Here is a 27,339-nt window from a genome sequence, read left to right as displayed (position 1 = left end):
GAGCTGTTGGCCAAGAAGGATCAATTGCTGTAACATCATAGTATGTTGATGGGCTATCTTTAACATGGTTTGCAGCCTTAAAATTAAATGTTTTACTTTTGTCTTCGGTTTCCACACCTAAATTAAAACAATTATTCGTCCTAAAGGCTCTGACTGCGGTTTTAGATCCCCGTTTCAATAAGAACAGAAAACTTTAATGGACTTTGCTTCCATTTTGAAATTAAAAAGATTAAGTATTGTGGTAATATAATTATTTATTACCCAGTTAAGGTTGCTCACACTCCAACTTTCAGCGACAATGCGTCGCTATTATTTAAGTACTAGGACACCATTAGATAAGTGGAGATGTTTTATTCACTGTCGATAAGCAGAAAGTGATGTCAAAGTCATTAAGTTTAGATAGGTTACACATGGTTGAAGGTTAAAAAAGCTTTTATTATCAAGGTTACAATTAAATATTTACAACACATTCATTCGCACAGTTCATACTACAAAAATTCATTGCAACAAGCTCTCAATCATATCAGTAGTTCGGTTTCCTCGGTAAGTATGGAGAACGCAGAACAATCAACATCTTGCACTTCACCGTGATCCTTTCACTCATCCAAACCAGATTCTACAAAAAAGAAAAATAAATGAGAAACTGTAGTATAACACAATTTAATATGTACTCTATTATTATAGCACTAAAATATATTCCGTATATCATGGTAATCGTACCGGTCGTAATTCTTGGGCGCATTTCGGTACATAAGTTGTGACATCATCATGGGATCCATATTGTTCCCAGGTTTGCTTTTTTGGTTTGCCTCTGTTTTTGGTTCGGGCATCTTTGTGGTCTCAGGGGTTGAGGTCTTGGCTCGAGCTATGCTCTGCAGGTAGGACTCGTATAGACTTATTCCTGGTAGGACTGAGTTATCTTCTAAAGCTGGTTCTAAGGGCAGGTTTACGGGATCGAATGGCAGTGTCAGCATGAATTTCCCTGGATCTGCATAGTACGGTTGGTTATACGGTCCTCGGGTGCCATTTTCTGGGAGCCTGAAGGGTGATGTGGTAGTAGGAGGCTCTGTGCTCGATGGCCTTATGTTCTCGTCCCAAATAATGGAGTCTAGCCATCGGACGAAACTGGACACTTTCGGGAAGGCGTGAGTCTTGGAGTATAAGGCGCAGGTGTTGATGAAAGATGATATGCCAATCAGCGTGTTGTTTTGCACGACTGCGCCACCGTTGTCCCTCTGTAAGTGAAATCTTTGTTAATGATGTTATTATTACATTAACTGAATACTGACATTTTCCTTGCGAAGTTATTTTTTTTACTTTTAAATGAAATAGTCTTTACGTAATTATGGTAATTTTCTTAATTGTATTTTAAATTAAGTGGTCCCTTGCCTGAACAAATGAGGTATGACAGTACTAGTACGTATAAACCGTACGAATACGAATACGTATGTAAAAAAAAAATGTTTTTACTTTTTACTCAGAATTTGGAAGGTCCTTCTAAAATGACAATATTATTCATTAGCACCATTAGAACAGCATATGTCCATCAGACTGGCTAGCAATTACGAAACCGACGAGACATTTTCGAATGCAAGTTCCAAACGTTATTTTATTTTGGAAAAATGACATCGTATTTCTCTCATACATGGACTACATAAATAAATGTAGATGACCATCATTTGTTTTTATTCCTCGTCACGATGACATTTATAAATGACCTCGTAAAACGATGTAGCGGAACTGTCCTGATGATTAATATGCGCGTGCTTCCGTAAGCATATCGAGCTGGTTTCATATTATCGAGACCGTTAACACTTATTTATTATGTTTATTCGCATATTTATTGGCTGATGATGTTTGCTGAACTAAAAAAGTGTATTGTTAATTTAAAAAAAAAATGAGAGTTTTGTAAGAATTGCAACCAGATTTGATATGGCTTTAAGCTTTTGGGTTTCTGTCCTCCTATAGGTACATTAAAAATAGAATTATAGACCTATAATATCATTTATTCTCAAAGAAGAAAAGTGACGCAATCTAGAGTCGATGGAAACATTATTTCTATTAAAGTTTATCCATTACAGGTTCCCCAGAAAACGTAATAGAATGACAGAAAATTGCTCCTAATTAATAAGGAATGCGTTTCAATCACTTTTTCCAAGAATACACGTGAACGTGCTTATAAATTTATAGGACTATCGTCAAGATTGATCAACGAGCAGCTTACACATTTCATTCCATTTTATACCCTATGGTATTCGATAACGGTATAAAAAATAACGTCTTTTCCCTTGACAGAGGCACTTGACATGGGCTTCCTCATTGAGAAATTTATCGGTTCTTGCTTGGGATTGAGTAAAATAAATAGACTCTCAAATACGTTTTATAAGGTAGGATTAAATGGTCCAATGAGGAGGAATTTTCAAGGGAACTGAGCCGAGATTTATGCGATACTTATTTATGGGTTAAATGATAAGTTTAATAGAAATAATGGTGTTATTTCGGTTTAACGGCGACGATATTTTCCGTGTGAAAGGTTTAGGTCATTAATTTAAAGAGAATGGGACATATTGTGCAAACAAATTATACTGATGACCTCCTTGAAACATATGTGGTCCTGGTACTATATATACATTTCAGTCTCATAAAGCTAAGCCTTTATTGAAATGCGTAGCGACGTGTAATTTTTAGGCTAGTTTTAACACAGGGACTACACATGTGACAGACATAAATCGGTAGTGATCTTTGATAAAGCTCAACATTAGAACTGCGATCTCCAATATGCCTGCCAAGTGTAGAGATTATACAAAACCTCATTGGACCACAATCTAGCAGTTAACTGTCACGGGCTGTTGATGTTGACTAAATTAATTCAAAGTTTCTCTCTTAAAATCTCGTTCGTGACCTTGGAATAATGAGAACTGTCTCAAAGTAAGCGACGACCAAAACATCTAGTTTGCAAAGCCATTTATCCGATTAAGATTAACTCCGAAAAGCATTAATTCTCGATTAGCAATGTTATTTAAGTATCGATTTTGTTTCTATTCGGTTACGCCCTAGTTACTGTTACTATAATTATTGTTTGGGCTTTAAACTCTTTGTGTACTTTTGTTAAAGTTGGGTTTGTATCAATTTTATGAAAATTGTTTTCAAATTTGCGTTTCATCGTTTACTTTTTGTGGTGGATTATAATGGACCCGTTCGTCTGTTGTATTGCGGTTTTAACTATCATCCTTTAAATGTTTTGATAGTGAGTTTTCAATTTACTAGATGTAAATGTGTTTTTACTTGTCTACACCTTCGCAGGTATTGTATTTTTTTCAGATTTGTTACGTTATACAGATTTTTCTACCAATTTCCAAGTTATTTTATTCGAAAATCCTTTATCAACTTACCCTGCAGAAGTGTCTGTTAGGATCTTGAACACCTCCTAAACAAATATAGTGTCCTGGTATCATCTTCGTGTTGGTTTCACATATTGAAGAATCGATGGCTGGGGCGTTTACTACTCGCATGTGCTGGAAAACAAAATATTTTCCTGATAAGCAATAGAGACTATAGACGACTTATCGCTATTCATTTTAAGAGAGCCTAATGATATAATTATCATTAACTGCATTGGCTACAGCCAATGGAAAAAGGGAAAGTGACTCATAAAAGAAAAGTGATGCCTATAACAGTTCTCTTTGGCTTTTCATTAGGACAATTGCACATACATAACTGAGAAACATAGAGAGACAGAGGTAAGCAGAGATATGTCTCACCACGTCGGGGTGCGAGGTAGTGAGCCTATTCTCTTGTATTTCCGATTTCATGTACTATAGTACCTAAGTTTAAAACTGAATACAGCCCTATCACAATTTATGCAATCCCAGTACCCTTTCCTTTGCACTCGTGCTTGACCATTTGTAAAAATGGTCAGCCATATACTCGTAAGCAAGACATATTGTATTTTCCCGTCTTTTTAGCAAAAAACATACATTTTCATTTCGTAAAATATAAAACTAAGCCTCTTTTGTCAGATGTACGGACATTCACATGCCGTTTTCCCCTCCATTGTTCAACCGAGTCCAAGTTCTTTCCTCACATATTTTGTTTTATACCACGTCCATAATATGAATGCCTGGTACAATTTTCTTGATTTTATATTAAATGGCAGAGATTTTCTTTTCTTCTGTCGCTTTTCTAAATGGCGATGGAGTTTTAGTGCTGAGTGCTAACTTTATGTATGTTTATTACAATTATGTGTTTGTATATGTGACGTGACTTTTGCACTCTTGTCAACACATTAGAGTTGATACGAATATTTTGTATTTCTAATGAATTTGTAGTATCTTCAACACTTTAAACATCGGTGAATGACGACAGCGAAGGATTTGTCGTCAACAGTTTGAAAGAATAATTAATATTAATAGTTATCCTGATTGTTTAAATTGAAAAATAACAAAAAGGAAAAAAAGTGCAAGTAAAATTAGATACATCACACATTTTTGACTAAAGCGAATTTGCAGAAATGCATTAAAAAGAAACAGACTATGAAAAAAATATTTATGTGCAATGCTTTAGCTCACCCCACTAGGAGTCCATGCGATGATAGAAGATAAGTATCCGAGCGCGATCTCTTCGTCAGGATGCGGTAGACTAATGCTCTGTACTCGGGAGCTGAACACCATCTGCGTTTCCAACTTGGTGGCAGTCACTTTCTGGTCGAAGTTGTTGATCATCATCTTTATCTAAAACAAAATGTATAAGCTTTATGAGATATTTTATCCACGTGTTAGAATTATGATCACTCTATTGATGTGTAGCCGTGATTACCCAATATTCATAATATATTGTTCTCTTAATACGTTCCCGTTGGATAAACAGCCTATGTGCAATTCCAGTTCGTAATCTACCCCTGTTCCAAATTTCATCTCGATCCTTTCAGTCGTTTTGACGCGTCGGAGTAACAAACCAACAAATAAAGTTTTGCATTTATAATATTAATAGGATAGTAGGCTATATTTATTCAAAAATACTTGTCTACTTAATTATAAAATCTGAACTTATTCATTAACCAATTAAATACAAAAACACGTCATACTTTTTTTAAAAATCATAATATCTACTAAAATAACCAGACGGTAGACTGAAATAAGTTTATATTTTATTTTAAGAGAACAGCTGGTTTCGCAATTATTGCGAATCGCGTAGTAAAAACTTTAATTCTCAGAGTTACTGCGTAGTATATAGTTTTATCAATTCCTCGAAAGCTATTCGGCTTGTTATTAGAAAATGGTTTTATTATCTTTTAACTACTAAGTACCAAGTCTGAATTACAGAGTTTCATGTCTTTTAATAAGTAATTAGGAAAATGGGTTTTATCGGTAAATCGAACTGAAAGGAATGAAGGTTACTTTACAAAGTAATGTGATTCATCCACTTCTTGGTACCGATATCTCTTTTATTCAAAAGTGTAATTGCTAATGTTAAAGTGGACTTCTCTTTTTTCTATTTTAATCACAACAGAGAAATACCATTCTTTTCTGTGATTTTAATGAAGCGTTGCCCCACATTAGGATATTCTCCTGTGTCGTGGGTGCGTTTACATACATACAAATTCACATACACATGACACCCAGATCCGAAACAACAATTTGTGGATCGAACAAAAAGTTGCTCCGTGCGGGAATCGAACCCATTACACGTTACGCGGCATCGATTTTCGAGAAGATAATATACCAAAACTAGTAAAGAACATTGTGTTCTAGAAAAATATATACAACTTGTTTTTACGAAAGTAGATTTAAAATTCCTACACGGAAATAAATATTGTACCTGAACGTACTGTGAATTAATAATTCTTTCTGTCTGTCTAACTGAGCATTTCTGAATAAATGTCAACAACCCGAGCAAGGCTTACAAATAAATTACTAGTGTAGCAGCACAATAGAGAGGTTCAACAAACTACCCGACACAGAAGCACTGAAGGTTTAATCACCACGCTTGCCGCCCAGATTAGTGTTTGTAGTACGCAGACGCGACGCGACGTGCCATTCCTAAATAAAATATGAACGCAGCTCAAATGAAACCTGCTAACGCTACCTGCTCTCCTGGTACCTATGAAGTTCATTTAGGTAACCTACGTAAAAGTTGAACGTATTCGTGGAATTTGAACATGTTTTTTAATTAAAACATTTTAATTAATGCAATGTCTTATTGATTCACTAGTTACTTTCGCACGGTTTCACCCGCTCCTATTGATCGTAGCGTGATGTTTTATAACCTATAGCCTTCCTCGATCGAAAAGCACTATCCAATACAAAAATAATTATTCAAATCGGTACAGCGATTCCGGAGATTAGCGTCTTCAAACATACAACCAAACCAATTCTTCAGCTTTATATATTAGTATAGATCGATTTTATAAGGCTTTTACATATAATTTTTTTGATGGCGAGATTGTAACAGGAATTAGGTTTGATAAACAATTTACTATAGTAGTAGCGTTAGTATAAAATCTAGAATGACATAAGACTCGAGTAATATATTCTATTCTAATTCAAAAGTTAATGACAGTCGTACAATTCTCGAAAAATATATCATTTGATACGAATTCACGCGTCCATGAGAGCTCATACGTCGAATGACAATAAACCAAGTCGGTTACCGAGTCATTACCAGTCCCTACAGTGTGGTAGTAAAGATTTTACGTTCGGAGTAAAAACGTCTGATATCATCGCTCATTTGCTTACTTTATAAACATTTTTGTGAAGCTCCTACTGCCTTTGTTATTTGATATGTGATTAAAGAACTGAGGGCCTTATCGTGAGGGTTTTTGATCTCCATATAGGTACGTAGGTGTCAACCGTTTAATTTTTTGTGAAAGTGTCTAAAACTTTCCTTTTGAATGTGTTACTTATTTTTTAGTTCAGATGACTAATTTTTAGTTAAGTTATATTGTAGGTATATAAGTATAGTTATCGTTGACTGTCTGTGTCTTATGGACATTGAGTAAATTATTTTCTTCATTACCAAAAAATAAACATTTCATTGACAATATTTGACATACTATCGTCAATATACCAATGATAACAAATTCAACAAAAGAACCATTTGTGCGAAAATCATTCATTTTATCGCGTCATTCTACCAGGGTAACATAACCAACAAGCACCATTTTAGTTGCCTTCTCAGAAAACAATTATACCATGCAAAGTCCCTTACTGTGTCCGCTCCGATAAAATGCCGCACCACTAATTTATCGCCGGCTTGTCATTTTCATTATCTTTTTCCACTTAAGTAAGTTTTATACGATTTTCCTTGTTGATGCTGTGAGCCTTTGAACTCCCCTTTTGTTTGTGTCCTTTTTATGTACGTAGTTATCTATTTAATATAATAGTTTTGTGATAAAAAGGAAATATTGCCGATTTGGAATCATGTCTGCTGAGCGACCGAAAAAACCTTTTTGAGCTTTGAATTTAGAGAAATAATACCGTAGTATTTTAATTGATTTAAAGAGTAGTAAGGTCACGTCTGATCTCTTTTGCAGATGGCCAGTCGCATAGTCATTAAATAAAGGTTATTAGTAAAAGACAATGAGAGTAATTTTACCTCTCGGAAAATTAACCAGACCGACTGCCAAAGGGGGCTAACGCTTTATTTTTGCTCACCAGATGCGCAGATATAGAAAGAGGTATTTTATTCTATCACAGTATTTTCTTAAGGCGGGAAATTCAACCAATGACTTCTCCTGCCTTGGGCGAGGCGAGAGGTAGTGCCAGACTCTTACTGACTAAAAATCACCCCGTTCCTACTCTCTTGCTTATCAAGCCAGGGCCCGGTAACCCGCTAAGTAGCCCCTAGACTAACTAGATGCCAGGAGACAATTCATAGAAAATGTAGTTTCTTCTTATCCATAGGTCAAAGGTGACTAAAATTACTAATTAAAAAAATATTTACCTTATATAAATCTCCAGCTTTGTTGTTATAAGAACTGCCGACTCTTATCGAGTAGCTGGTGAGGTTCTTGTGTGTGACGTACGAGGTTATGACGCCGCTGGAATAAAAGAATGCTGTTTACATAAATTTTAAACAGACAAAAGATTGGAGAGGGTGGTTTATTGTGGAGTAGGAGCGAAGCTGCTTGATTAATATGTGCTCCTAGTATATTTGTGGTGGTTTATTATAAAGATAGAGATTAACATAATTTTTATTATGATCTTAATTAAATTTTTATTAATTATTTTGTTATGTTAAGTCTTTTAGACTACTTATGAGATTCCTTATAGTTAAAAATATGGTATAACATCTAATTAAAACATTTAAGAAAAGAGTGCTTAGGGAATTGCAGACAAATTGTCACGATTATTACTCGCAATTAATTTAATCGTTAGAGCCCTTCGCAACTATTATTTTACCCACCATCAAATTCGACTACACATTTAACAAATCCCTTTCAATTTCTGCGAGCCTAGTACCTTTAAATGGCGGGCTGTATTCGACCGTACCCTAACTTCCGTATAAAAGGACCCGTATACCGTTGTATCTTTCTTATTGTGGGACCCTATCGAGGATATTAGAGGGATCTTACATAAACCGGCTAGGATATTAACGGGCTCTAACATAAACTGTGATGTTTAGTATCACAGTAAAATAGGATGATTTATGTATCGTCTGACGTTTATATTCGGAAGTCCGCATATAACTTATAATATGTGGAAGGGTTTTTCTATTTCCCTTCGGTGACAAGTACTTATTCTTTGAATTTAGTTTTTTGTTCAGCATCTTAAGCTTTGTTTGTATGTTGCTGCTTTGGGTTACCTAATCCTTTGAGAAGATTCATTCTTTTTCTTAACGTATTGATACGATAATAACTAGGAATTCAGTAGCAACAAAGAAGTCCGTAAAGACAGCTCCAAGCTTGGTCACTTAAAATTATAAGAAAATGGAACAGCTACAAAGAAAAATGATCGTTAATTCGTTTATTACAACCCGACCAAAAAGCAATACATCCCACGCAATGAACAATTTGAACTTCCACAAACATATGCGTCTCTTTCTCTGTAACTGCCATTAGAATGCTAAAACGAGACAGCAATCTACCCCTTGGAGAAGTTGACTGAATAAATGAGTATTTGCCATCGACTAAGAGATTCGTAATCTTGTCTTAATTTAACGTAAACAGTATCCTTAATTTGTGCATAAACAGCTAAGATAAACGTTGTAATTGGTTGTTTAACTGCCATTTATTGAGATTAACTTGAGGACGATGGAGCATTTTGAACTCTTGGAGTAAGTACCTTTAAATGTACCATTTCGGTCCCTCCTTTATCAATAAATAGATCTGATAGTAAAATATTTAGTATCTACTTGTTACTGAATCTCTAAGAGAACGCCCACAGGAGCCTTCTGACGACGAAAACATATTTTATGATCAAGAATGCGAGTCTTGTCTTACTAGCTAGCTCGTAATTTACGTACTATTAACATAGGACGCGCCCTTAAGTTACCAGGCGCACATAACTAGCAGGACGTGTTATTACTGCTAATTAACATTCCAGCAATCTATGTGAAGTTATTACAGGCAAAATGTTAAAGCGTGTAACTGCAATATCAAACTTGTAATTACACCCGATTATATAGCATAGACTGTGCGTAATTAACTGAAATCTGCATAAATTAAAGCTGATTATCACAGTGCTATGATTTAAATGAGCTTAATGAAGTCGTGGAAATCGTTTCTCATCAAATTATTTTACGCTTAACAAAATATGGTAAATGGCTTTACTGCCCACACTTTGAAAGCTATTTTCCTGCATGTTTATTATGTCTTGGTATAAAGTGGTTATAATTTTATCATAATATCTTTTAACTAAGGTTTTCTTAGTGCCTAATGGAATTTTAGTGGAAGATTTTTTTAGAGTATATGCATAACGACGCTGTTTATTTGTTTAAAATACTTATGACACAATTATAACCTCAACTAAAGTTCCTTAATGTTTATTAATAACAACAACAGTTCAGCAAAAACACAAATAATCGAATACATCTAATGGTAAGCTAATTTATCTCCTAGCAACGCATGATTGCCTGGTAGCTATTACGGATTTTTTTTACAAAATTTTCATTAATGACTTTTCCAGCATTTTCCCTTTGATGATTATTATGTTTTATTATCTTTTTTTTTCCTGTTGGATGGATTTTATCTTTTTTTTTTTTTGTTAATGATCGGTACTTACGCATCAAAGCATTTGGAGAGTGTCAGTAGCCAGTACACGTTGAGTATGACCGCACTGCAGATATAGGTGTCATTCTGATTGAGAGTGGCTGCGTATGGGTGTTCGTAGACCTGCGTAACTGTGGGTCCTATCTTCTCTATGCTGTCCTCGAAGTCATTATCTCCTGGTAGGACAAAGGTTTTAATTAGTGCTGTTGAATACTTAAATTCTTAATCACGAAAAGGCCGGCAATGCATTTGTAACGCCTTTGGGGTGTCGGGTGTCTATGAGCGGCGGCGATTGCTTACCATTAAGCCATCGTACATCGGTAGTCAGTACATCTGCTCGTTTACCGGGTGATAAGAGCAAATAATTCGATTATTTTACAATTTTATCTATTTTTTACGCATCCAATTTAGATTTCAAGTTTTAAAATTAAATTGTTTCACCAAATCATTGTTCTAAGTATGCTCTCAAAAACGAATTGTAATAATATGTCCTCCTTAGTATGAATATACATAAAGTGTAAAATAAATAAATAAAATAAATATGCAAATGCCATTTAGAAACAGAAATCCTCGTTAATCGATCTTTCAAGTTTTGCAGATTAGATGTCAAAACTTAAGTTGCAAAGTCGTTAATCTAAATGACATAAGTGAAATCGCAATTAAAACAAATACCTACGTGTGGGTGAAATTATCTTTGAATGTTCAACTTTTTGGGTAATATTGAACAGAAACTTCGGTGAAGCGTATGTGAAACTTCGCGAACACAAAGACCAAAAGTAAATATAAATTCATTAAATTACAATAATGTGACAAACATACCAACATTGCTTGATGTTTTAAATATTGTTATAAGTGATGGTAATCAAAAGAATTAAAAGATCGAATGTATGTGCGTCATCGATAACCTCACGAGTCCTTACCGTGGCTTGAAACTAATCGAGCATCCTCGAAAACTTATGTAAATGCTACCTAAGTCAGAAGTAGCATTTATATTACATTACTTTATAGGTTACAAACATTTTAAAACGCGAATGAATATAAAAACGACACGAATTTAACGGAAAAATACCTCCAAGTTCTATATTTAAAAATACCCGCACGTAGTGACCGTTTAAATTACATACTACCCGCATTCGGTGTCAAATACAAATGGAAAGCAAAACCTTTTTGTTTGTGTTTGTATGAATTTAAACTAAGTTGTAAAATGAATAGTACTTTAGGGACTATGAGGAATCCTACATAACATTATGTAAGTTAAAATGGTTGCTAGTTTAACTGCTGAAAACATAATATCGGTTTCGGTTCCATCTCCATACATTTTTGTTAACACATCAACAGCCTACAAGTGGCCACTGCTGACCAAAGGCCTCTTCTCACATGGAGAAGGTTTGAGCAATAATCACCACGCTTGCTTAACGCGGGTTGGCAATTTCAATCATATAATTAAAAAATTTAAGCTCAGTTTTCAGGCTTTGGGCCTCCTCTACATAAGAGGGTTTGACATAATCTGACAAGCGGGTTGGAGATTGCAGCTTAAAAGGTTTATCAGAGAGCTCTGTTTCTAGTGACTGTCAAATGTATTTGTGTAGTCTCTCAGGTGACACAAGCAGACCTTCCCAATTTGTCGTTTTTAAACTGACTTTCAACTCTATCAACAAATAATAAGGTTGAAAATCATCCACTCTAGTCCATCTCCTCAAAGAACTACAGCATGATACTCCAATTCCATTTTATTTTATACACCGACTGTCAAAACCACACTTACGACAGATACGACCTCACCTATCTCTTCACAACAGCTTGTTAGTCTAAGAGCTTAGCTGCCATGAGATATAATATTGATAGCTCCAACTTCATCTCTGAAGCACCCTATATCTGTTAGCACAAGGACTTAGGCAAAACAACTCAGGTTCCCAAACTATTAAAGCATACACAGGCGTTGGAATTTAGATTAGGTCCCAACGGAAATTTACCTGTCTGAAACAGGCATTTCAATTTTGTATTCGATTTTTCTCTTTTAAGTATGTAGACGTATGTTTATAAGGTTGTCAGTTCCATGTGTTATATTATATTGAAATATAATATAATTTCCTTACTATCTATCTGTATCAATATTTTTGACTGTGACATAGGTTTCATGCTTAGACTAAGTGATGCCTACGTGATCTGGATTAAACTGTTAACTATCAACAGCCCGTGACAGTCCACTGCTTGACAAGCCAAGGTGTTTATTTCTCAAGATGTTTGCCATAATCTCTACGTTTGGCTGGTAGGTTGGAGATCGCATTTTTAAAAGACTCAGTTAAATGTTTTTATTTATTTTTATTTTATTTTTTATTTTATTTTTTTTAAACGTTGCCCCACACTAGGATTTTCTCCTGTGTCGTGGGTGCGTTTACAAACATACAAGTTCACATACACATGACACCCAGACCCGAAACAACAATTTGTGGATCACACAAAGAATTGCTCCGTGCGGGAATTGAACCCGCTACACGTTGCACGGCAGCCAGTTGCCCAGCCACCGCGCCAATCGTGCAGTCAATGTGTACTCCCTTTGTCTTTCTTACCACACCCACGACAAGAGTAAGTTGGTAAACAATACATTCTGCAATGTCGTCACCATACGGTGCTGCTGATATTCTATTTGTAATGGTTGATTTTTTTGCAAATGATAAATACAGCTTTTATCTTTTACCAACCATACCTCAATCTAATGGACGTGTTACTAGGGTGACATAAATCCTGAATATGTCATACATCCATACAAATCCATTAACATTGTAACAACACTATACAAAATCAAAATAATTCACTACGAATCGACAAACATCTACCCATCTCTCTTTAATGAAAGCTCTCATTCATTCCATTAACAGTAATTAACACACCTCAGGACCTGAAATCAGGGCACGCTATCTGTCTGTTTCATCTAGTGTAGCCTTAGTTGGCTTCACTGGTACCAGGCGAACATATTAACAGAGGAGTGGATTGGGTGCCTAAATAGATTACTCGTGTGCCGGTGATTGACTAAAGGCGGCTGTGTGAAGCCCTGGTTACGTACACGAAGATAATTCTTAACAGTACACAAAGTTTCCATAAATTATTAATGCTGTACAGGAAAATCTGTGGATTGAAATTAATTAAAGCGTACCCTAAATTATAATTGAAAATGGACGTCGACTCTAAAGACCGTTTCGTCATTAATATAAATTACGATATTAAATTAGTTTTTCCTCGTCATGGTTTAAAAGGTAATTGAATTAAATATGAAGCCTGTTAAGTTCAGAAGGAGCATATAGGATCACTAATGATAATGTCCAGAAATATGCAAAGTCACAATATTGCGTAGAAATAAAAAAAAAAACTTTATAAAAATTTGAACAGCACCATATCAGAACCCTATCTTCTACAGTATACAGTAATAGGCATTTAATACGCCAAAGTATAGAAATTCTACACAGAGAATAAATAACAAAATCACTATTGAGCTGCCATTTTCGGCTATTACGCCTACGCTTCGGTTAAGAATTTCTCCGTACCCCAAAACTTGAAACTTAGGAAAAACAAAGACTGTGCCCACTGACCACAGTTCTACAATTTAATTCAGTGGAACATTTATTCAGTAATAACCGTAACTGTTAGTGGTCACAGAACAGAGCGACTAGTTTCCTTAACTTCACATTATACGCGGTCACAAGTCGAAACAGCTGTGGAACACCCAAAAACTCAATACTAGGTAAGTACGGTTACCCATCGAGCTATACTTAACCATTTTATCATGGTCTCTCTTCACATGACCTTTCCTCACATTCGACGGTCAGTTTATACCGGTATTACATAGCTTGATGTGTATACTAATACATATTGTTTGGTAAACATTTCTGGGATTCTCCCAAAAAGTGGGTGAAACCGACGCAAATAAGGGGAACTGTCCGAATAAGTGGAAAATTGTCGGAATTTTTTTCGTTCCCAAATAAAGTTTTGATGGCAAAGTTTGACCGCAGTTTCGAGTAAAACGTCCGTTTGCGAATTATATTTAAACGTGTGTTGACCGCTGTGTTTGCTTGTATACGACTTTATTCTAGGTTGGACAAATAACTATTGGGTTCATTTCGGTTTTGCGGAAATTTTTACTTATATCATACTTAGACTTCAGAAGTTGACTCTCTATTACATCGCTCCCTCTTACATGGGGATGATGACAGTGTATACATGCAAATTGAAAATGTATTGAGTCCGTCAGTTACGTAATGAAAAAAATATTAGACACGTATTTTTTTATTTTGTTAAGTTAACAATACTTAGATGACACGAATCAATGTTTAGGAGCGGAGCAAATACATCATTTTTACGTACAAACGTACCTAGAAGTGATGTCACGCAATATTTCAAGTCAATATATCTTCGAAAGTATATGTTTTCGTAAGAAAAATAAAAATACGTATTAATATATTTTTTTTAAATCTATAAGACGGAGTCGGACATTAAAATAAAAACTCGTCATCTCCTCACCCCCTTCTGATAAACTACTTTTGAAAATGTGCATGTCTGCCTACATTGATAAATATTATCTACTTTATGCATAAGAAACTGCTTTGCTAGTAAGCGCTAAAGGAAATTTCAGAGATCAAGAAGAGCCGTTCTTGTGTCGGTTTATGAAACTCCATGAATATGTACTGTATGCATAATGCTGTCTTCATTTAAGCAGCTTGGATCTCGACTATAATTGTACCTCTTCCAAATTATGCAACCCTGCATAGATTTTGCAAAGAAAAAATGGGTTTCAAAGACTTTTTTCAAAATCAGGACATTGTTCTTTCGGTCCAATCAGTACAGTCTATTTAACTGAGCAATATTTCCTTGGAAATTGCTCAAAGATACTAAAAATATAACACACAACTAAAATCTAAATATTTCTTATATCAAAACCGTCTTATTGTTTATCACAACAAAACAAACAAAAGAGGTTTTATTCAACCTATCGGTAAACATCAGTAAAAAACCGAATTATATTTAAAATTCGACCGTTAGAGTCGGCCATCTTTTTATTCTATTCATCAATCAAAGGAGTTGTTTTAAAACGTTTGAAACAAACCATTTCAAGTTACTTTACTTGTCAGTCTTTACGAAGTTTATCTTAAAAGCTGTCTTAAAAGACCATCTTTGCTTTGAAGAAGGAATATCTCTATCTAAGTGTCTATCTGTATGTATAGCGTTTTAAGATATTGAGACTGATTAAATGTAATGTGGATTATTCAAATCATAGTATTTATTTATACATTATTAATAGAGAATATGAGCCTTTATCGTAGCTTGAAACTAGTCGATTTCTAGACTAGATAGAAACTCATGTCTCACGTAAGTTATAATACAAAAATATCAATATGCTTGCCCTTAATTACAAGAGATGTATGACACAACAAGATTCCGCTCTGCGAAGAAAAACAGTCGGGACATGTCATGATGTCATCCAATAAATAAAACACATCTGTTCAATTTTATGTTTTCCTGGTAGTTGTTGATCAAATACCTCATATATATTTAGGTAGAATACATATTATTTAGTAAAATTTGAGTGTTAAGTAACCGTGTCAAAAGATAGTAAAAATATATTATTTAAGTTACAGTGGAATAAAATTTCGATGACATTACGAAACCGACAATTTCCAGACCCTTAATTCGAAATGTTCTTTGGCCGAAGTTGAGAAGAAATCGTATAGCAATGAGGTGACGCTAACCATCCACTGTTTAGACTTGTACCGACATGTTATTGCAAACTCTTTGCGATATGGGGAGCGTAAACAGACGTGTATGTGTGTACTTTTGGTAATGGTGTTATGATGTTTTAGAACTGTTTTTGAGATTTTTTATGAGAAAAATTATCTGAAGGATAATTTTGATTTCTATCGTCAAGAGATGATCGCGAGACGATCTCCGGCCACCTTAAGTGCCTGCGGACGGCGAGCAAGGATAGCTCACCGCCCGACCAGAACCAGACCCGTGCGTGCCCAAAGAGCCATCAGACCACCACAGATGGGGCCCAGAAGGGCTGATGCCTAATCCGGAGCTGCGGACTACCTAGTGGGTTTACCGGGGCTCCGGTTCGAAAAGCAGGAGTAGAAACGGGGTGGTTTTTAGTCAGTAAGAGTCTGACACTCTCTCTCGCCTCGCCCAAGGCGAGAAAAGTCATTGGATGATTTTCACCGCCCAAAACAACAAAATTAAAAGTCAATCAATAATAGATTTATATTACTAACTTACTTCTGCCAGCAGCTTCGCCCGCCTTCCCGTACGATAAAAATGTCCTATGTGTTATTCCCCGGGAACTAGGAATTCAGAAATAATGTACAATAGTAGGCACTCCGTAGTATACATGGCAATTCAAATGTCTACACTTTATGTTTATAGTACTGTAACCATTTAGTTTTATGTCTGGAAAGTCCCTCAAGGACCTAGGGTTCTGCCGCAGTTAAGACCTTATCTTAAATTGAACGCTATACCTAGATATATGTAGATCTTGGAAGAAAACAGTAGCTGTACTCTTCTTCTACCACCAAATCGAACCAGATGCAAGCGATGAATACCGCATAAGGAAACCCGCTATACAAAAAAAAAATACGGTCGAATTGAGAACCTCCTCCTTTTTTTGAAGTCGGTTAAAAAGAAGAGTGTGCTTTTAAATGCTTTACTAGCATTTTAAAACGTTTTTCAGCACAACGTGATGCTTTAGATTTTATTGTCATTTGCGTTGAACGTGTCTTTAAACTTTATTTTATTTTATGATCATAGTTTTAAGCATTTAAAGTTGACTTTCATAGCAGTACTTACATGTAAAATGTTTTAACTAACAATTTGAATTCAACAAAGCGTTTGTTTACGTTCACATTGTTTTTCTAATCAGAGTTTATCGGTTAGAACATTTGAAAACCTAAATCGAGTCAAATTTTATGAATAACAAAAATAATATTTTTGTATTGGGAAAACATGAGCAGACTAGGGAACTATATTATTATTTGAATATTTATTCACAAACTTTTAGATCACAGAACTCTATTACCATTATGGTACCCTAGTACCTTAGGAATTGAGGAAGAAAGATGGTAAAAGTAGTGGTGGTTAACTGGCTCTATTTCAAACTTAAATTCATAATAATTAATTACTTCTCATTACCTGAAGATGCTTGGTCTTCATCTTCATCGATTTTCCCATTGGCCCCACAAGCACAAAGGACCAGCAACACTACCCACAGACTCATAGCTACTGTGTCACTACTAGACGAATGTTGATCTGTATTGTTCGCCGACTGCGCAGATCTCCTAACCTTTAGAAAAGGCAGTAAAATTGCCTTTTAAAAAACTAAAGCGGAAACAACGGAAGCTCGTAAAATTTTTAAGTCACGTGTGGATTTTGTTTATGATTTTTTGTAGGTCTGCCGGTAGTGTGATTGTGTTTGATAATGAGAATGTTTGTGCGTGTAATAGGCATGCTAGTACATAAAACAATAACTTTTATGTCACTGGATTCAGATGAAATTGATCTAACTCTTGAAACATAGCAGAATTTGTTACATAAAACATAACTTTTGTCATGACAAAAAGTGAAAAAGTTGTTCGTTATTTTAAAGCGGTTTTTTAACGTAGTCGTGTTTAAAGCTAAAAATTGAATGTTAGTTAGGCAGTTGTCCCACCAACGGCGAGTGAACGACTAACTATCGGCTATTTTCTCGCGCAAGAAACGTACAATAGATATACTTTCCGTGTAAACAAAAGAGATGCATATACAAATAGTTGATCGCTGACTGTTCACACTGCCGGCGAGTGCTCGCTTCACTAGTTTGTCGCTGAGCGACAAGAGCTATGAAAGATAACACTCGCTCGGCGACACTCGCCAAGCGATTAAAACAAACGCCGAGCGAGCAACCAGTGGTCATTTCTCTACAGTGCGTATCGTAGTGCGAGTAATCGCCCGCCTCACTCGCACACTCGCTTATAGCCGAGCTACACAAATATCAGAACTACACACTCGCTCGCCACGTCTCGCTTAACTCGTTGCTAGTTCTAGCTCTACTCGTTACTCGTTCATCGTTGCCGGTGGGACAACTGCCTTAGGTAATGGAAGAAAGTATATTTTGTTAATTAGTTATATAGTATAGATAAGGTATAGTTTTGTACCAAAAGTTGTATGAATAAAAAAACTCCAAACAAAAGAAAAACAAGCCCTCTACTAAACTATGCATAGGTGTAGCTACTAGGGCGTCAGAACTCGCAGGATGTTTTCATCTCACAGCCAATGTTTGTGTCAACAACGATACTAGAACGGCAGTTCGGGGGAAATTGCTCTGGGAACGAGCTATAGTGTTTCCTTTACGATGCCACACAGAAATCGGCGAAACAACTTTTTTTTTGTACGTATTGCTTCACCACGTCAATTTGCTTAAGTCTTTGGTAAATGTTTATCGTTCGAAGGGAAGTCGCTATCCGTTTATTTTCTTATGGAAGTGGCGAGTTTCGGTGAAAGGAAATACTGATTATATGGTTCGGATCTTTTATGGTGTCCTGGTAGTAAAAGGAAAATGTTGTTTAGGAGATTGATTATTCTCCGTTCTTTACATAAATACATAATAATAATAAAACAACAGAATACCGAGTTCCATACAATGAAGGAAAAGAAATAAAAATGCAAGTGAAGAGGCAAAAGAGTACACACGTCAGCAATTTTTTAAATACATTTTCTCTTTGTCGCTTTTCGTAAGTTTGCTTGTTTCAGTCATCTCCTGAACTACTGATAGTTTCATAATAATATGTTTTTTTTTTGTAATGGCGATGTGTTACTGTGTGATCATAATCACAGATTCAGTTAGAATTTAAGATTTAGATTTAAGAAGCATCGCAGATATTGGGAATGTCTACAATTTAGCTAAAACCGACGGCAAAATAATAGGTATCTCAAAATCCACACACACGCTTATTCATTACAAATTACACACAGTATCTCGACATAACATAACTTTGTAGTAATTCAATTATTCATACGTTGAATGCTTGAATAATTTATAATTCTACAATTTAACACAAGTACCAGGATAGCAGCGCATAGATAGAGTTACGAGTATGTTATTAATTCATTTCCCTGGAGTTTTGCGCGTGGTAGCTAAGTAATTAAATCTCTCCAGTTATATAGTTGCCAAGCCACAGGTGCTGAGTTCGTTGATCCGATGGAAAATTGACGAAAAGTAGATAATAAAGTTCAATTTTGTTCGCGTTTTTGTTATGAAGGTGATAAATGACTCTGTTTGAAGCTTTAAGTGAAATGGGGGCACGTATCGTGTTGAAATTATAATTAAATTTATTCCCTCTGAATTATTTCCAGCTATATAACACAAAGCTGTATTATTAAGTTGATTTGCATTGTCTACATAAGCAAAGGAACTGCACTGTATTCTCTATAAAATAAGAAAAGTAAGTAGTGATCTAATGATAGACCTTCGTAAATTATGAAGGCCTGGGTACTTAATTGTACAATTAGGCAATTTTGTAATCCTGTGTTTTGATAATTGAGGTAGTTGTGGAAAATAAGGGATAATATTGTATGGTCATCAAGATTGAGAATGTGTAATAAATCGATCTGTCGTTACCATTTACCAAAATCCGAACAAACGGCACAAGCTAGCTGAATAAAACCATTTAAAAAGAACAGCTTTCAACACTATTTTCAACAAACCCCAACAAAACCCCCATAATTTTCCACCGAACCCAGAAAAAGACCATCTTTTTTAACTACATATCTTTCATTAGATCGGCTCCAAAAGATACGAATATCTTTCACATTTGCGTCTCGGCCAAAAGGACCAAAAGATAAACCGGAGGGATGTAATAGGTTGTCACTGAAGTACGCACTTGTTAAAGATAACGGGCCATTATCGCCCAGAGTGGCTATTAAGACCCCCGGAGTCAGTTACGACGTATAGAACTCGGCAACATTTTTGGTGTTACATTTAGAGGTCATATGGTTATGGGGGGGTAATTGAGTACCTGTATACTTGAAGATGGTAATATAAAGGCCTTCATAAATGTATATTTCGATGACTAAATCTGAATAAGGTTGTGAAAATTGTTTAGAAACTTATTTTGTTTCGGAAGATTCTCAGCAAAACCTTCTAAATTTTCATTGATATCACTGCGATTCCCTAGCCGGATACTAATGTGGGGATTTCGATAAACTTATGAGAGATACCACGGCCTCACAGAAAATCGATGTGATGTGCGTACCCCTCTTCCCAATCCCCGATTCCCCAAAAAACCTTAAATTCCTTACCTCCAAAATACCGGCAACGTGCTTGTAACGCCTCTGGTGTTTCAAGTGTCCACGCGCGGTGGCGATTGCTTACCATCAGGTGATGACATAATTCTGACTGATGACGATTATAACCATGATGAATAAACTCAAAAACCCATAAAAGTAAATTGGCCAACAGTCCATCCTAAGCCACGAGACACTCAAAAAGATCTCACCGTATATAAGACTAAAGTTCCATCTAAGTAAGCCCAGGATCCTGGTACTAACATACTCGTATAATTAATCTTAGATACATAAGCACGGTTAAGGAAAATATCGTGAGGAACCTTCAAGCTAATGGATTTCAACCGCTAATGAGGTCTGAGCTAGCATGATAAATTAACCCTGTTTATTTTCTGTATGAACAGACCCTTGCTCGGTTTATATTAAGAACTCTATTATTAATGTAATAAGAGCTATGTTTGTGTTGGCTGTTTTGTTTAAGTCTGCGTGTAATAGGGCTGGTGTTACTACTCGTATCTTCGGTGTTGTGAGTAGGTGTATTTAATGTTTTACTAAGGTGATGATTTTAGTTCCTCCGTTCTTATGTTCTCCTAGTACTGTCATATAATATCGACAGATGGATACTACATATCAGTCATTGCAATTGGTTGTCCCGACGTCCATTTTCAAATCAATCATCTTTGTCATCTGTCCTTTCGATTAAAATTTTGCAAACAGCTTTCATACATCTATCAATTCATCTATTTGTCCAGCCAACTCCTGGTACTTTAACTAACCAAAAGAAAATAGCGAAAACATGCTCTAATACATTAAATACAAACACATAAAGAAATCTTCACCATATTTCTCTGTGTTAAGTCCAAACAATTAGTCGGATAATTGTGGGGCGTCCGTTGGAACGAGCTGATTGGATCGTTTAGGTAACACCTGAACTGTTCACAGATTACTGGGATTCGAACCGATAATCCTGCACGCTACGGGTGTCGAATGGACGACCTCACACTGCTGACTACAGCGGTCTTCATGTGATAAGTCTTGTTGCTCTGTATTTTTTATAGGGTGAGAGAAAGCGTGCTTGCGGATCACCTAATGGTACTTGTAAATAATCAGCGCCACCCATGGACTTGTTATCACCGTCATCCATGGACCCTAGTAAATAGTATCACCACTTATTAAATGTGATTCACAATGCCTGAATACCCATGTTTTTTTAAGGGGGGTACTCCTGCTTGTCGAGCCGGAGCCCCGGTAAACCCGTTAGGTAGTCCGCAGCTCCAAGGGATGGCAATTAGTTCTTATGATGAATTTTGTTTAAGAAAATGAAAAAGGTGTCCAATTTTGAAAATTAGATTGAATACTATTTTTACCGACTTCACAAAAAGGAGGAGGTACTATGTTCGGCTGTTTGTATGTTTTTTTTTTTTTTGTATGTTTGTTCATCGAATACTCCGTCAATTGTCGACGGATTTTCAAAATTCTTTTTTTGTTCGAAAGTAGATAGTTCTGAGGTGGTCCCATTGTCACCAAGTTAGGATCTGATGATGGGATCTTAGAGAAATCGAGGGAACTCCTCAAATATTATAGGGAACTATATAGTGATTGTGGTATATTCATCTAGAATTGAAGCATTTACAGTCAAAAAGTAACCTTTGAAGAGGTGGAACTGATGAAGAAGACCAGAAATGGCCAATGGAACTTCATACTCACATAGAAATCACAATAAAGTTATACTCCGTCAATTGTGGATGGATTTTCAAAATTCTTTTTTTGTTCGAAAGTAGTTAGTTCTGAGGTGGTCCCATTGTTACCAAGTTAGGATCTGATGATGGATCTTAGAGAAATCGAGGGAACTCCTCAAATATTATAGGGAACTATATAGTGATTTTGGTATATTCATCTAGAATTGAAGCATTTACAGTCAAAAAGTAACCTTTGAAGAGGTGGAACTGATGAAGAAGACCAGAAATGGCCAATGGAACTTCATACTCACATAGAAATCACAATAAAGTTAATTAAGTGACTGTGACAATACAAATAAATAAAGTAGTTATTGAGATAGAGAATTTTAACCGACTTTTTTAGTTGCGATACTGAGTATCTCAACTAAAAAGTGTGAAATAAAATACTTTTTACAAAAAAATAAACCGACTTCACTAAAAAAGTAAAAAATAACTTTAATTTCGGAAGTCGGTGTAACAAACAAATAATACCGAGAAACATCGACTTCCGAAATTAAAGTTATTTTTTACTTTTTTAGTGAAGTCGGTTTATTTGCTAACATGTTACTGGCTCCATAGAACAACTTCAATTCAGAAAAACAGGAAAAAAAAGCAAATGCTTTTATGACGTCATTACAGCCTCACTCTGGCCTCGACTATCGCGTGACACTAGACCCGTAAACGGTTAGGTACGTGAATAGGTATCTAGAGGTACGTGAGACCGCGTTGTACGTGCTAGTCCCCTGTCAAAAGCAATTGATCATTTTACTTGGAACGTTGAAAACCGTTATTACAAAAACGTGACCATGCTAAATTTTATACCAGTTGCCGACCGACGGGTTATTGATTTGATATTAGGGGTGTCAGTGTAAGTATGGATTTTGGGATTGTCGATGGTTTGTTGTGGTTATTGTTAGGGATGGCACCCCTAATTTTTGGTTGTTGGGGATTTTACACTGACTGCCTCGTTGGTCGAGTGTGAAAGAATTGTGCCCAGTATATGGCAATAGCGCCCCCTATTATATGTGACTTATAACACAAATGGTGAAAAGTGGATACTGTACTGTGTATAGCGAAATTGTGTAGTGTGCATCTCTGTCTACCCCTTGAGGGATAAAAGGCGTCGTTTGTGGTAATTTTATTGTATGTAGTGTTTTTTGATTTCGATATTGCCACAAAATACTCTGGTTTTTTTTTTAAGAAGAGATAGAAGGGTCGTCCTTCAGTATATGATTAAAATTTAACTCAAGACACTTTTAAAATGTATTGTTGTTCAATTTCTAATTTATTTTATGTTTTTTGTTTCGTTTTCAAATAAATTCGTAAGTTCAAAAATGCCTAAGAAACGAAAATGTCAGTGCTGTACTTATTTAAAACTAGCTTATTGGTAGGCACACGAATGCCAATCCTAATTTCATGAATATGTACGCTAAAGAAGAATCTTAATTTACATACATATAAGGTCGCTTTTGCCTTACCCCTTGAAGGATTTTAAGAAGTTTTTTGTTATAAGCCGGAGTTAATAAGGTCGGAAATCGTCTGAGCTCTTGATTCTGTTTTGTGTGATTATTCCTAAGCTTTTTAATTTAAACCACGCTAGCAAAGTATTCCTTATTAAATTGACGGAGTAATATACTTTTATGTTAATAAAGTACCTCTTTTCTGTCTATTGTCAATATTTGAAAGTTAGGTTTTACTTGTATAAAAGCGATATCGCCATTGTTCTGGATTTTTGAACCGCGTAAATACTCACGCATAGAATAGGATTTTCATTTTGATTTTTATGTTCAACAAAAAAACAATGTCACGCCTTTTATCCCCGAAGGGGTAGGCAGAAGTGTGGGTTACGGCACGTAATGTCGCTATACAATGTACACTCACTTTTCACAATTTGTGTTTACGAGTCCCATATAAAAGGGGGTGAGCCTATCGCCATATACTAGGCATAATTCTAGACTCCATGCTACTACTGAGAAAAATCCGAAAAAAGTTCAGCAATACTTTGCCCGACCCGGGAATCGAACCCGAGACCCCTTGTCGCATATGCGACCACTCGACCAACGAAACATTTTTATGTTCTACCATTCTAAATCTTCTCTCGTCTGATGATCAAAAATCGAAATGAATTAAACCTTTAAATTCCTAACTCCCAAAAAGCCGGCAACGCACTTGTAACGCCTTTGGTGTTTCAAGTGTCCATGGGCGGCGGCGATTGCTTATCATCAGGTAATACGTCTGCTCGATTACCGGCGTGTTTCATAAAAAAAAAAAAATAAATAATTTGTCCCCTATATTCTATAGGTGTTCTACGGGTCTCATTTAGTATCGAGAGAAGGCATCTTATGGATGAAATTATACTAAAACTTCATCATAAAACTTATTACTTCTAACCAGCATTTATAAACGAGTCATTAGCATACAAGAAAATTCTAGAACGAATATTCCCACATATGGGGAAGCAGCATTACGTCACAGTAATGACGTCACATCTTAATGACCCGGTAATGTGGAATATTCTAAGAGATAAGAGTTCTTACTGCAGACTACAGTTAAGATAGATCGGGTAAGTAGGGGAGTTTAGTGATAGTTTAGCTCTTTAAGGAAGTGAGCTGGTACTGTACGGGAAATTAGATTTCATTAATGTTTACTGCCAAGTAGTTGAGTAAGCATCGAGTTTACTCCAGTTGTGTTATGAGCTCCTGGTTGAGATTATTCACTGTGCAGATTTTTTGAGAATTACATTTCGCTTGATTCTGCAATTGAAACTGAGACCTATTCTTTTCTTTCTTTTTAAATAAATGTGCCCCTCACTAGGATTTTTTTCCTGTGACGTGGGTGCGTTTACAAACATACAATTACACATGCACATGACGTCTAGACCCGAAACAACAATGTGCGGATCACACAAAGAGTTGCTCCGTGCCGGAATTAAACCTGCTATACGTTGCGCGGTGGCTGCTTGCCCAGCCACAGCACCAATCATGCAGTTCTTTGCTGGGCAGTTGTATTTCCGACTACTAAATCAATGCCTTGTCCATTACAGCCTCCATGCTTGTAGAACACGTACATTTATATTGATACAGGTGACTTATGTTAGTTAAAAGAAGTTCCTTTCATCATTAAGGTGCTGGGTTGTAATAGGGTGGTAGACAGGGTATAAAAGTAAATAAATAAGAAATTCTAATGAACTAATTCAGTCTTTCAGTCACCTATACACACTATGAACACTCTTAACTTACTGACGATATTTTGGGACCACATTGGGGCTGCAATTTACAAAAAAACTTAGTTTTAAATAACACCATCTCATTACCATACGCAAAGGAAAAATAGAAAAAAGGGAAATAAAGAATGAACTTGTAAGACACTCAATCTTCTTGGAATGATCCCGCAGATTACGCTTTCTAATCCGACGAACATTTAAGAAGTTTAATTGAAAAGATTAAAGTATTATCTTAGTGTCGACGTATTTTAACGCTATGAGGACTTTTGTTAGTAGCGGTTGCCCTTATTCCCTACTGAGATACTTCTGGAAACTCTTGCTGAGTTATGAGGCCCTGGTACATTTGGGGTACAATCGGCAAAAAACAGAAGTGAGTATTTTTCTAATAAGAATAAAAGAAATATTCATATTTCTACAACATAAACAAGTACATAAACAAGTTTCACGAGGAACTCGACTAGTTTCAAACCACGCTGGAGGTTCATATTCATGAGCAGCATTTTGTCTTACGAAAGTTATAGTACATAAATAAACTAACTAAACGTCAGTCCAATAGCTATCGGTTGAAGATATCTACTTTCAAAATAAAGTTTAAGGACTCCAGTCACACACATACATACATTGCAAGTTCAATAAAACCTAGTAAAATCATTTCAACTTCTCTCTTCCTACCAAACTTTAAATAAAACTAACCCAATAAAAGAAACACCCACAATTTGCTCACCTAACGTAACTAACACATAACAGACAAATATATTTTATTTTACGCCACCCACTTATCAGGTGAATTCTCCACTCCATCGTCAGAGCTGAGATAGCCTTTAAAAAGTAACGTAGCGTTAAAACAAATTGTCTATGGGCAGATCGTATAAAACTAAGTGAGTACGTCCCTACGTAACCGTTATCGTTGCGAGTACAACACTAACTCGCTGTAATGGCGGACATTTTGGCGGGAAACGGTACAACGCCTCATATGCTTGGGTTGTTAGAGTTTTATTATTTTGTTTAATTACTTAGAATGGGTATATCGTACAGATATGGTAATTTTTATTGCTTTTTATATTGATATTCTCGTTTTTGGAAATGGAAATTTTAGCACGTAATGAATGATAATTATATAGGTAAGCTAAATAATTTTTGGTCACAAAGTTATGACTTATATTCCGATATCCGAAATTCGACATCATATTTACAAATAGAACCAAGTTTATTTTATAAATAGAATATAATTTACTATTACTATCTATAAAATAGTAAACAATTTTTAGTTTTCTTTCAATGGATCGACATCACGTATCGACGTTAATGGGAAAAGTGGCCAGAAGTCTAGCAGCATTGCCACGTTGTATGGCAATGCTTATCCTCTGATCAAAGAACAAACCAGCCTTCTGGTCACTAGATACGTCAACCAGGCGCTTGCAGATAGATACCCTTTGAATGAAAGTGACTGAATTAGAAAATTATAAATAGTGGGAAATGAGCCAGAAAGTCTCAGAAAATTATAGTATTGAATACATTTTAGTATATCTCTTCCGTATCCCATGATATACGATTGATTTTTACTAGATACGTATTAGCTCTTTGGTTGTGGAGTATATTTTATAACGCCAGTTTAAGATAAAATCGAATGTTAGAGAAAATTTTAGTTAAGCTACTTTCATTCTAAGGGCAATAATATTAACCACAATTACAACCATTGAAACACATTGGTAATACATATATATATATCGTTTAATCGTTCCTGAATCCAGTTAATCCATCATGTTGGACAACACGCGGTATCGAACCCTTTTCACGATTTCAATGAATACCTATGACGTATGGAAGCTTATCAATAGCAATGGTGACCAGCTTTTTTCGTTTTTTTCTATGTCGCCAGTTATATATTC

General features: G+C 35.7%; 2 protein-coding genes across 6 annotated transcripts in view; one reads left to right on the top strand and one right to left on the bottom strand.

Moving 5' to 3' along the window:
- The window catches only part of LOC118277061 (inactive dipeptidyl peptidase 10), a 183,826-nt gene that overhangs the window by 51,307 nt on the left and 105,180 nt on the right, over nucleotides 1–27,339 (top strand). The window lies entirely within an intron of this gene.
- On the bottom strand, nucleotides 415–17,543 carry LOC118277060 (trypsin-5). Of its 2 annotated transcripts, XM_035595720.2 has the most exons (7): nucleotides 17,381–17,543; nucleotides 10,221–10,383; nucleotides 7,942–8,038; nucleotides 4,569–4,730; nucleotides 3,393–3,515; nucleotides 721–1,235; nucleotides 415–616 (listed from the first exon to the last, which is right to left on the bottom strand). In XM_035595720.2, the coding sequence occupies exons 1-7, from the start codon at nucleotides 17,463–17,465 to the stop codon at nucleotides 601–603; spliced, it is 1,161 nt and encodes a 386-aa protein (XP_035451613.2). In that variant the 5' UTR covers nucleotides 17,466–17,543; the 3' UTR covers nucleotides 415–600. The 2 variants fall into 2 exon arrangements, with proteins under 2 accessions (XP_035451613.2, XP_035451612.2); XM_035595719.2 differs by lacking the exon at nucleotides 415–616 and having other exon boundaries at nucleotides 645–1,235.

This window comes from Spodoptera frugiperda, chromosome 10 (genome assembly GCF_023101765.2).
Source record: "Spodoptera frugiperda isolate SF20-4 chromosome 10, AGI-APGP_CSIRO_Sfru_2.0, whole genome shotgun sequence".
Taxonomy (NCBI): Eukaryota; Metazoa; Arthropoda; class Insecta; order Lepidoptera; family Noctuidae; genus Spodoptera; species Spodoptera frugiperda.
This window is presented reverse-complemented; position numbering and strand designations above follow the sequence as displayed.